This window comes from Lithobates pipiens, unplaced genomic scaffold (genome assembly GCF_037356315.1).
Source record: "Lithobates pipiens isolate NorthernLeopardFrog02 unplaced genomic scaffold, aLitPip1_a1.2 Scaffold_16, whole genome shotgun sequence".
NCBI classification, from domain to species: domain Eukaryota; kingdom Metazoa; phylum Chordata; class Amphibia; order Anura; family Ranidae; genus Lithobates; species Lithobates pipiens.
In genome coordinates, this window is record NW_027507748.1 from 413759851 (window position 1) to 413772324 (window position 12474).

Sequence of the window (12474 nt, forward strand, 5' to 3'; positions counted from 1 at the left end):
TGCTGCTCCCCGCTGACTGGAGATCTCTAGCTTTAATTCAGTAAAGGGTCCTACCCAGCAGCACAGTGGAAGACAGGCTTTTTTACTAATTTTGTGCATGCTTACTGAAGATAATGAACTGTAAGTAAGTGTTTGCACCTTTTTTTTAAATAAACCTGGAATTTATATAACTGATTAAGCGCTGGTTCACACTGGAATGCGGTGCAGGAAATCTACATTCAAACGAGCTGTGCCTGTGATCTGCAGGGTCCGTGTAAGGCCGGGTTCACACTGGTGTGACGAATACTCCGACATTGGGAGCTCATAGCGCCTGTCGTGTGGAAATCAATGTTTCCCTATGGGAGCCGTCTTAACTGGTCCGACACAAGTCGGTCCGACTTTGAATAAGCTCCTTGCACTACTTTGGTCCGACTTTGATCCTACTTCAGCCCATTGATTATCACTGAAGTCGGATCATCTTAACTGACCCGACTTTGGCATGCGACTTGTGCTCTGAGGATCTTGAAGGGAAACGCTATGCCAAATAAAAAAAAAGGCATGGGTTCCCCCTCCAAGAGCATATCAGGCCCTTCGGTCTGGTATGGATTTTCATGGGAACCCCCACAATGAAAAAAACAGTTGAGGTCCCCCCAAAATCCATACCAGACCCTTATCCAAGCACATAGCCCAGCAGGTCAGGAAAGGGGGTGGGGATGAGCGAGCGCCCCCCCCCCCCCTCGAGCCGACCAGGCCGCATACCCCCAGATCCCGGCCCCCACCCTATGTGAATGAGTATGGGGTACATTGTACTCATGGGGTTCAGCTTCAGGTTTAGTAGCAAATCCCGCTTTTTACAGACAAATGCAATGTACCTTAGTCGTAGTATCATGTTTAAGGTTGCCATTCAGGATTTAAATGCACCATCACATTAGAATAGCTATATTTTATGTGAGTTTACTAGAACACTTGCTTATGTAGGAAAACTACCCTGACATCTGTGAGTAATTAAAAAACAATAAAGATATACTTGTAATTTCTTTGTTTATCAACTTAGTTCTGCCTACTTGTCTGGAGATATTTAAGTAAACTTGATGTGCGAGGAGATTTTTATCATCCTTATTTCTCCAGGCAATTGACAAAACCATTATACCAGTTGTTTACTACATTTTGTTCACTAAACTCTGTTCCCTCCAGAAGTCTAGAAGAGAATATTGGTTCAGGAGTTGCTGAACAGAGAGGCTTGGGCATTTGGTTGGGTTGGTGCTTTGTCTAAGAAGGGATATATCATCTGATTGGGGTTACCACATATCAGGAGTGTTCCTTTCTTGTGGGAGGCCACCACTGATCGCAAATGGGAATGAAAGGCGATTGTGTCTTTGTTGGAAGCCTAATAGGAGACTATTGTCACTTCATTATCTACAAGATTTCCAGAAAGTATGAGATAACGACCTTCCAGGTCTCTTATCTCCACTAGGGGAGCGAATGGTGTGCAATGGTGAAATGCAACAAGAACCCCCTTTGTTTGGTGGGAGCAGAGGCTGTGTATACTTGAGGGTATTGACGGCCAAAGGATTTAGGGTTGATTTAAGCCTCATACACACTATCAGATTTTCTGCTGACTTTTGTCTTCAGATTTACCAAAACCATATAATAAGAGGTCAAACCTTAGGAGTTTTAATTTGTATGCAATCAGGCAGGCCCTTGCACTACATGGTTTTGGTAAATCTGAAAAAAAAAAAAAAAAATCAGCAGAAAATCTGATAGTGTGTATGGGGCTTTAGTGGATAAGTGTGTGTCCTGTAGACAAACCATTTGGGCTGAGAGGGCTGAAAATTACTGAAATGCTTTAGTCCATTTCACTGGGGAGTTGAGGCCTTGAACATTAAGCGTGGTCATCTTTGGGATCTCAGGTATTAGAGTTTAACTCACTTGTAACCTTGAGACAGGAGGGTACCTCTTGGGGGGAAGGGGGGTTAAAATGGAAGGAAGATAGAGGGATGGTGGAGTGTTTGGATGGGGGGAGGGGGGTGAAGGTAAGCACTACCAAAAATAAGGAAGAAATGAATCTGGGGTCCGGGGATGTAGAGATTTCTACTACACCACTGGACCTAATGAAGGTGGGTAGTCCAAGGAGTACCTGGTGGTGAAAAAAACTAGGGATAATAAAAAAGAGTGTGGAAGTGCGGTGCTCAAGGACTAGTTGGGGGAGCAGTGAACTGTCTCCTGTATCCTCGAGGAGGGCAAAAGATTGTTGGCACGATAGGTCTGGATAGTGGGTGGGACTTTTCATGGTAAAGGCAGATGAATGGTTGCTTGAACCGCCCCTTGGCTTAGTAACCAATCACCCGCTTTCTCATTTGAAAAGTCCCGCCTTCTATTCAGACCTGCCACACCTAAAATCTTTTTCCCTTCCTCGAGAATGACAGTGGCAGCGGCAAGCCGGTGAAGGCATGTATTTGTGTGTCTGCATTGGGAGCGTTAATCTCTGCACACACGGGCACAGTATAAACTGGGCGACATTCGGCCCGGTTGTACAGCTCCTTATCCAACAGCAGCCTCTTTCATGACTGGCTTCTGTTGAACAAGCATGCTTGAAAACCAGCAGTCAATTGGCATCCGATCAGCGCTTGCAGCCAATGCCAACATTGCATAGTTGCATAACAGTGACCTCCTCAGTTTCATTCATTCAGCCTGCTGGGTTGATCGAAAAAAAGGTTGTGTGTACCAGGAATTCTGTAAAGAACCATATCTGATTTTACACAAGGATAAGGGCATGTGGAGGTCTTGAGTCTTAGATCATTTTGGACTAATATATAGCAGAAAATACTTTCTGCAATTATAATAATTACTAAAGTGATGCATATTTTTGCAATGCTGTAGGTGTAACTATCACTAGATATGGCCCTTATGTGATAATTATACTGTATTTCTTTATTTAATTTAGGCCTGATATAACCAATCAGTAGAAGGGACCATCTAACATTTCACTAATTTCTGGCAAATACCAAAAAGAAGGTAGGCAATCAATTACAGCTCAATTCTAGGCACCAGAAAAAGTATCCTTGCTGTACAACCTCCTGGCGCTACAAGAGCTAATGCAATTGGAAGAGGTGCAATACTTATCAGGAGCCTTCCTCCATGCTGTGTGACCAGTTCCCCAAAGCTTATTCTCTAAGGTGCTCTGGGGACAGCAGTTAGATTCACGCATCATCACATACAAAATATGGCACTGTAAGCAAGAGCATGAGAGCCGGTCAACAACTGTGTGCGCCAGAGAGAAGAGAAGAGCACAGACATCTGGGAGATCAAGGTAAAATGTAAGAATTATAGTCTTTTTCTCTACCACCTAGACTTACCAGGCATTCAATCCCTGTAGTGCAGTAAGGAGAGGCACTGCAAGAGTATTTTTTGTTTAAATCTTAGAGTTCTGCTTTAAGTTTTAGCTAGCAAGTCAGAAGGGCTTATATGCAAATCATTGCAAAGCTCCCAGTCAGAGACGGAATGTCAGATTTATCTGTTTTGCCTACAGAACATTTCTGTCCTCCATAAAATCGGATGTTAATGTTTGTACAATCAAATTAATGCATAAGTAGCAAAGAAACAGGAAATTCTACCAGTATTCATGTCCCTCCACAGAGCTGGTGTTCATTATAATATGGATAACAGTATCTGAGCAGACAACTCTTCATCTGCACACTGAAGGAACAAAACCTTATGATATGGACAATTATTCCTACATTTGCAAAACATTGATCTTCAAACAAATGAGTTCTCTGTCAGCAGAAAAATATCTGAACTCCTTAGCACAGCACTAATTTATTTTGTAACTCTTCATTCTAGTGCAGACATTTATAGAATTTAGAATCATACTGAAAAAAAAAATTGAAAACACTAAACTGCTTTATTCCAATCGTTATCACCATTAATTGACGCCCACTTGGAACCGTACAAACATAATAAAAACAATGTATAAAAATAATAATGTGCAAAAAAGAATACACACAACATGCCCATACTGGCATAATGCAGGTGGTGTCTAGGATCTTTGCTCTTTTGAACAGTTCTAGTCATTTGGCAGAATCTTCACATCTAGCAGTTCCAGGTGTGTTAGATGCCTGCATCGTCCACTACATACTGTGGTTTCACCCGTCAGCCCCTATTGTTCTTATTGTGTCATGTGGTAGGGGCCAACAAGTGAAACCAAAGTGCATGGAATGGAAATGAATGGAAAGCAGGTAGGTTCTTTAGTAGTCATAGCTCTTCAAGGGTATGAAGAATGGCGACACTGTCCGCCAGTTTGGTAAATATTCTTTATGTTCATTTTAGGGGTACTTTATCTAAAAATGTAAAATTATCCAGCAACAGATGATACCAGCCAACTTGAATGCAAACCCAACAAAGATATTACCAACCAACCACTCAGCAGTTTCAGAAATGTAGTATATATGACTTGGCAATAAAGCAATGCATAGTGATTCATAAATTCATGCTAGACTGTTAGGCCCTTTTCACATTGGGGCATTTTTTTAGGTGCTATAGTGTTAAAAATAGCACCCGCAAACCACCCTAAAACAGCTGCTCCATTCAGGGAGCGGTGCACCTTGCAGGGCATCAGAAAAAGTCCTGCCAGCAGATTCTTTGGAGCGGTGAACTCACCACTCCTCCATGGCTCCTTCTCATTGAAATCAATGGGGCAGCGCTGTCATACCACCGGCAAAGCGCCACTGCTGCGCCATTTTGCGGGTGGATTTAACCCCTTTTCGTCCACTAACGGGGGTTAAAACCGCCCACTAGTGGCTAAATAGCACCGCTAAAACAACGGTAAAGTGGCGCTAAAAACAGCGCCGCTTTACCGCTGACACCCGGGACGACATAATGTGAAAGGGGTCTTATACACAGAGGGCGACACCACCATTCAGAATATTTTAGCCCACTGTCTCTCACTGTCTGAGGCTATCTATTAAATTGAGGCAGGAGAGGGCAGGTTAAAGTTCCAACTAAATCCTTATATGCATAATAGAATGCTTAATGTTTCAGGGCTCCTGAAAAAGCTTAAATGCTACTGCATGAAAGTGGCGGATTACCAATGCTTAACATCACTACAGGTACGCTTTTGAGCCAAAGCAATAGAATTAGCATTTTTTTTTTCTATTATAAGCAAAACTCATTTTCTAAATTTGATGAGAAATCTTAGGCTTTGGGCGCACATTATTCCATTTAACCAATAAGGCAACAGAAACAAACAATAAAATCAATCCACAAAATCAAAGCAATATGGAGCATACCTCCATCTACTGGCAAAAGCACTTGGCCGTTTCTGTACCATGTAATATTGCCATCTGGATAGCTGTCTTTAGCAACGCAGTCTCCAACCTGCATCAATAAAAAAAACACAAGTGCTGATTCTACACTGTATATAAAAAGAAATCATTTCTTTATAATTGTAATAAATAGACAGGTGAAGCTGAAAGAAAAAAAAAAACATACAAGATTTTTATAATTATGCCAGATAACTACTTTTATTAGCTTACCGGGTTTAGCTTTCCTGTTTCCAAAAATGTTGGCTGGTTTATAATTTCAGGTTTTGAGGGTGGCTCTGTTACAAGGAAGAAAAAATGATCATTAACAGAAAATGTGCAGTTATCAATGGAAAATGTTGTCCTAAGAATAATACATTAGCGATACACTGCAAGAATACAAGATAAACTATTTTTTTTTAGATCTCTAGATCTTTCTATTCCAGTCTGACTGAGATGCTTTTTACAGAATTATACATTTCAAAGATAAGCAATTCCAGGCAAATTACAATGAGAGAACATTTTCCTCGTTAACTTGTGTGCTGTAAACATTTTTATGCACAAAAGTTGCTCAACACAAAACACCATCCTGAAATTCTCATAAAGCAGGCTGTCATATGCACCAGGAAAGCTAAAATGTGCCATTGTTAAAGTGAGCTTAAAGTGCAAGTTCACCTTTACAGAAAGGTTAACCTTGATTTGTGCACTGGTTCAAACCATTTGGTGGAGGGGGGATTATGATGTGGGATTGTTTTTCAGGGGTTGGGCTTGTCCCCTTAGTTCCAGTGAAGGGAACTTTTAAGGCGTCAGCATACCAAGACATTTTGGACAAGTTCATTCTCCCAACTTTGTGGGAAGTTTGGGGATGCCCCTCTCCTGTTCCAACATTACTGTGCACCAGTACACAAAGCAAAGTCCATAAAGAAATCGATGAGTGAGTTTGGGGTGGAGGAACATGACTGGCCGGCACCTGATAGAACATGTTTGGGATGAACTAGAGTGGAGATTATGAGCCAGGCCTTCTCATCCACATCAGTGCCTGACCCCTTGGAAGAATGGTCAAACATTCCCATAGACCAACTCTCTCTCATATTATATATATATATATATATATATATACACACACACACACACACACACACACACATACATACATATATATATATAATATACACAGTCTATATAGATTATTTTATCAAACATATTTTCTAGATGAAAACAATGGTTATTATGCTTAAAGAAGAACATCTTTTTTAGGGAGAAAGGACACAACGGATATAACTTACCTGTAATAAACTATAACTCATGTCCAATGCATTGTGTATGTAGAGGAGAAGCAGATAAATGGCCAAATCACACTTCTCTAGACATAGAGTGTTTTGCATTCTTTAAATAGAATGCAAGGAATTCTGTGAATGGCAGAAGGGAGGCAGAGGAGGGGGGACAGTCAGAGAGTCTATAGAGGATCTGTCAACACATACACACAGCCAAGCAGTTAACCCATGCACTTGTGGAAGTTCATTGATATGAAAAGCGCCAGCATTAGCGAAAGGTGAATTTCTACAGGAACCAACAGCCTACAGGACGGAGAATACACTTCATCACAAAAGTTTAAAAATACTTAAAAATACTTAAAAGTGTCGCTAAACCCACATCATAACAAAAACGAACTATGCTGTTCATACTCACTATGAGATTTATTTTCTGTATTCTGTAAAAAAAACTGCTTGATCCTGCTGTTTTCTATCTCGCCCTTCTGTCCAAGTCCTCAATTCAGCTAAAGAATTTGTAGTCCAGTGTTGGCAGCTATGCACATGCTGTTTTCAATGAGTTCTATGCTGAGCATTTCTTTCCTATCACATCTGAGAAACCCATGTGACTATAGAGTCACATATGTGGGTGTATACACAGTGGTAAATGACAGCCCACTCCTTCCTCATCCAGGCCAGGCCCACTAACCAGCTAAACACAATGGGGGTGGGATATTACATGTAGATTGATGGAGGTTTCACCTCCCTCTTATTCTAAGACAAGCTGGTGGGGCATTACACAGCCTGTGACTGGTAGAATTCATCCACACCATGTTAATGGCAAAAATTATAAAGATTTCATAAAAAATTAAATATATTATATATATATAAATAAATAATATCAATAAACTGTTTTTAAATGGTCATACTATATATATATATATATATATATATATATATATATATATATATATATATATAGTATGACCATTTAAAACAGTTTATTGATATTATTTATTTATTTTTTACGTTGTATTCCAAAAACAGTTTTTTATATTTTGAACATGTGACCAGCAGGGGAGGACTAGAAGCTCCCCCTGCTTAGGTTTCCCTGCAGACAGACTGGGAAAGAGCTGGGTCATGTGACAGCTGTATATCAATTAGGAAAATGGTACTTAATTAAAAGAATTACAGTCATCCATATACATACAGAAATAGAAGGGACAATGTAAATGAAACAGTGTGTGTTTAGTATTACTTGAGCTTTAAAGCGGTATTAACCAAAATACAATTGCAGGTCACCAATTCTTCTTATTTTCACCTGATTGTCCGGCCTATTATTTTTCAGTGTACTTTAACCACTTGCCCATAAGCTGCTACCGATATATGGCGGCAGGTCAGTTATATTGCACGGATTACCGTACTGGTATGTCGGTTAGTGTAATAGATACAGAAACACCCGCTGCCTGGCGCCGGAACCAACGCATTTGGCTGGCGGCCGCAATGTCCACCTGCACCCATGATTACTCCAAAGAGAGGCAGATTGGGGATCTGTCAATGTAAACAGATCCCCGTTCTGTCAGGGAAGTAGAGATAGATAGTCTGTTCCTAGTGATCAGGAACAGTGATCTCTTTCTTCTCCCAGTCAGTCCACTCCCCACACAATTATAAACACTTAACCCCTTGATCGCCCCCTAGTGTTAACCCCATGCCTGCCAGTGTAATTTATACAGTAATCAGTGCATTTTTGTAGCACTGATCGCTGTATAAATATCACTGGTCCCCAAAAAGTGTCTGCCGCAATGTTGCAGTCCCGCTAAAAATCTCTGATCACCGCCATTACTAGTAAAAAAAAATTATCATAAAAATGCCATAAATCTATACCCTATAACAGGAGGCTCTCTAATAAGTACATGGCACAGCAGGCAATTATGAGGAATATGAAGTGTCGGGGTAACAAATAGTGATGGACGAACGTTTCGCCCGGCGGTCGTTTCGCGGCGAATTTCCGACTTTCGCCGTCCGCGGGTTCGAACGCCTTTTTCCGTCGTTCGCCCCGGCGGACTTACGTGTTTAATGTATACAAGAACTTTAACCTTTCGTGACACGTTTATCATGTGTTACAGGACAACCAATTGAGACATGACAGCTCATGGACACTTGGACATTCCCCCTAACCTATAAATACACCCGATCCGGTGGCCATTTTACATTCTTTCTTCTGTCACTGTAGGGAAAGGATCCTGTGTGGAGTAGGGACAGAGAAAACGCTAGCTATTTGGTACACAAAAGTTCTTTTCAGGACTGGTATAGGTGTTAGGTCAGCAGCCTGAGTTTCTTTTGTCAGTTTAGATAAAGGGACAGAGCGCTGTATGCTGCTATTTTAGGGACAGCTCAGCCAGATTAGTCTTTCTTCATCATCATCATCATCATCATCATTAGCTGTTACTATCAGGTCCACAAAAGAGCTATTCCAGCTAATCGTTCCAGCCTACTCTTTTTTGCCAATTTGTATAGGGACAGGCAGGAAGCAGTGTGTCAGGCAGTGAGGATAATTTTAAAGACTTGCTGTTACTATTAGTTCCACAAAGGTTCTTTTCAGGACTGGTATCAGTGGTACGGTAATAGGCTTGTACACGTATAATATTCTTTCTTCCAAATATAGAAAGAATATTATACTTGACTGCTGCCCTTCTGCTGCAGTCTGCTAATCATTCACAACTCACTTGTTCCACAAAGCTCTTTATCAGGACTGGTAACTTGGTCTGTCTAGGGTGCTACGGTACATAGGCTTGGGTGCGGTACAGTCTGCTGTTCTGTAAGGACCGCTATCGGTCCACAATACATAGGGTTGCCGTGCACTACTGCTGACCGCTGCCCTATACTGCAGCAGTCCTTCAGCGGTATAGGGACTGACGCACAGTCTGCTAAACACTAATACACAACCTGCTTGGTCCACAAAAGTTCTTATAAGGACTGGTAACTTGGTATAGGGTGCTACGGTACATAGGCCTGAGTGCGTTACAGTCTGCTGTTCTGTAAGGACCGCTATCGGTCCACAATACATAGGGTTGCCGTGCACTACTGCTGACCGCTGCCCTATACTGCAGCAGTCCTTCAGCGGTATAGGGACTGACGCACAGTCTGCTAAACACTAACACACAACCTGCTTGGTCCACAAAAGTTTTTATAAGGACTGGTAACTTGGTATAGGGTGCTACGGTACATAGGCCTGAGTGCAGTACAGTCTGCTGTTCTGTAAGGACCGCTATCGGTCCACAATACATAGGGTTGCCGTGCACTACTGCTGACCGCTGCCCTATACTGCAGCAGTCCTTCATTGGTATAGGGACTGACGTACAGTCTGCTAATCACTAACACACAACCTGCTTGGTCCACAAAAGTTCTTATAAGGACTGGTAACTTGGTATAGGGTGCTACGGTACATAGGCCTGAGTGCGTTACAGTCTGCTGTTCTGTAAGGACCGCTATCGGTCCACAATACATAGGGTTGCCGTGCACTACTGCTGACCGCTGCCCTATACTGCAGCAGTCCTTCAGCGGTATAGGGACTGACGCACAGTCTGCTAAACACTAACACACAACCTGCTTGGTCCACAAAAGTTTTTATAAGGACTGGTAACTTGGTATAGGGTGCTACGGTACATAGGCCTGAGTGCAGTACAGTCTGCTGTTCTGTAAGGACCGCTATCGGTCCACAATACATAGGGTTGCCGTGCACTACTGCTGACCGCTGCCCTATACTGCAGCAGTCCTTCATTGGTATAGGGACTGACGTACAGTCTGCTAATCACTAACACACAACCTGCTTGGTCCACAAAAGTTCTTATAAGGACTGGTAACTTGGTATAGGGTGCTACGGTACATAGGCCTGAGTGCGTTACAGTCTGCTGTTCTGTAAGGACCGCTATCGGTCCACAATACATAGGGTTGCCGTGCACTACTGCTGACCGCTGCCCTATACTGCAGCAGTCCTTCAGCGGTATAGGGACTGACGCACAGTCTGCTAAACACTAACACACAACCTGCTTGGTCCACAAAAGTTTTTATAAGGACTGGTAACTTGGTATAGGGTGCTACGGTACATAGGCCTGAGTGCAGTACAGTCTGCTGTTCTGTAAGGACCGCTATCGGTCCACAATACATAGGGTTGCCGTGCACTACTGCTGACCGCTGCCCTATACTGCAGCAGTCCTTCATTGGTATAGGGACTGACGTACAGTCTGCTAATCACTAACACACAACCTGCTTGGTCCACAAAAGTTCTTATAAGGACTGGTAACTTGGTATAGGGTGCTACGGTACATAGGCCTGAGTGCGTTACAGTCTGCTGTTCTGTAAGGACCGCTATCGGTCCACAATACATAGGGTTGCCGTGCACTACTGCTGACCGCTGCCCTATACTGCAGCAGTCCTTCAGCGGTATAGGGACTGACGCACAGTCTGCTAAACACTAACACACAACCTGCTTGGTCCACAAAAGTTTTTATAAGGACTGGTAACTTGGTATAGGGTGCTACGGTACATAGGCCTGAGTGCAGTACAGTCTGCTGTTCTGTAAGGACCGCTATCGGTCCACAATACATAGGGTTGACGTGCACTACTGCTGACCGCTGCCCTATACTGCAGCAGTCCTTCAGCGGTATAGGGACTAAGAGTTTTGTCACAGGGTGATTTAAAAAATGACAGGCAGAGGAAGAGGCAGGCCCTTCCGCAGGGGTGGTAGGGGTAGGGCAGGAGCAACAGCCTTGAGCCAAAGTGGGAAGTTGCAGAAGGTGCGTTCAATTACTTTAAAGGACGCACCAGACTTGGTTGAGTGGCTCACTCAGCCTTATTCTTCTGCACCCTCCTCATCCTCTCGATCTGCACCCTCTTCTTCACTCTCTGCTATGTGCACCCCCAAAGACACTACCACCAACAACACCACCACCACCACATACCTTCCGCTTGAGTGCAAATGGGGGCCTTCATGCTCCAGTGTTTTAATAGGGACCCCCGTATAAAAAGCATGAGGGTCAAGGACCAGTACTGGGTGGCAACGTACTTAGATCCCCGGTACAAACACAAAATGGCGGAAATGTTACCGCCGTCGCAGAGGGCTGTCAGAATGCAGCACTTCCAGGCCTTGCTTCGAGAAATGCTGCATTCTGCTTTTGCGTGCGCTGGCAGAGGAGCAATTCCCACTCCCAGAGAAGGATTTGCGGGTACCAATCCAACAGCGCCTGCAAGAAGAGGCCGGTTTGAAGATGTGTTGGTGACTTCGGATATGAGGTCATTCTTTCAGCCGACCCATCGACAGGTGTCATCCGGATCCAGCATCAGGGAACGCCTAGACCGTCAGGTGTCCGACTACATTGGGTTAACGGCCGATGTGGACGCTCTGAGGAGTGATGAACCCCTAGACTACTGGGTGGGCAGGCTTGACCTCTGGCCAGAGCTTGCCCAATTTGCAATCGAACTGTTGGCTTGCCCCTCATCCAGTGTCCTGTCCGAAAGGACGTTCAGCGCAGCAGGGGGGATTGTGACCGATAAGCGTACTCGCCTAGCTCACGACAGTGTTAACTACCTCACATTTCTAAAAATGAATGAGGCATGGATCTCGGAGGAATTCAACACATGTGATCAGTAGACCATGTATATGTCTATAAACAATTTTTGGAATCAAGCACACAGACCTTCTTAATTCATTTGGCTCACTTCCCTGACCCAAAAAAGCACACCGTACTATATGCCCCTACCCTCCTCTTTGAAGAGGTTGAGCGGTGTCATATTTCTACTGGGGCTGCTTATTATGAGGGGTTCCCACCATCCCTGTGCTGTGCTGACTTCCTCCTGGGTGTTCTTATTATGAGGGGCTCCCACCATCCCTGTGCTGTGCTGACTTCCTCCTGGGGGTTCTTATTATGAGGGGATCACACCATCCCTGT

At 43.4% G+C, this 12474-nt stretch overlaps 1 protein-coding gene across 4 annotated transcripts in view; it reads right to left on the reverse strand.

The window, feature by feature from the left end:
* Positions 1-12474, reverse strand: part of ALCAM (activated leukocyte cell adhesion molecule) — a 153232-nt gene that overhangs the window by 60874 nt on the left and 79884 nt on the right. For all 4 annotated transcript variants that reach the window (XM_077482460.1, XM_077482459.1, XM_077482462.1 and 1 more), the window contains exons 4-5: positions 5511-5575; positions 5265-5352 (exon numbers count right to left, since the gene is read on the reverse strand). In XM_077482460.1, the coding sequence (XP_077338586.1) occupies positions 5265-5352; positions 5511-5575 (153 nt within the window). The remainder of the gene's footprint in view (positions 1-5264; positions 5353-5510; positions 5576-12474) is intronic.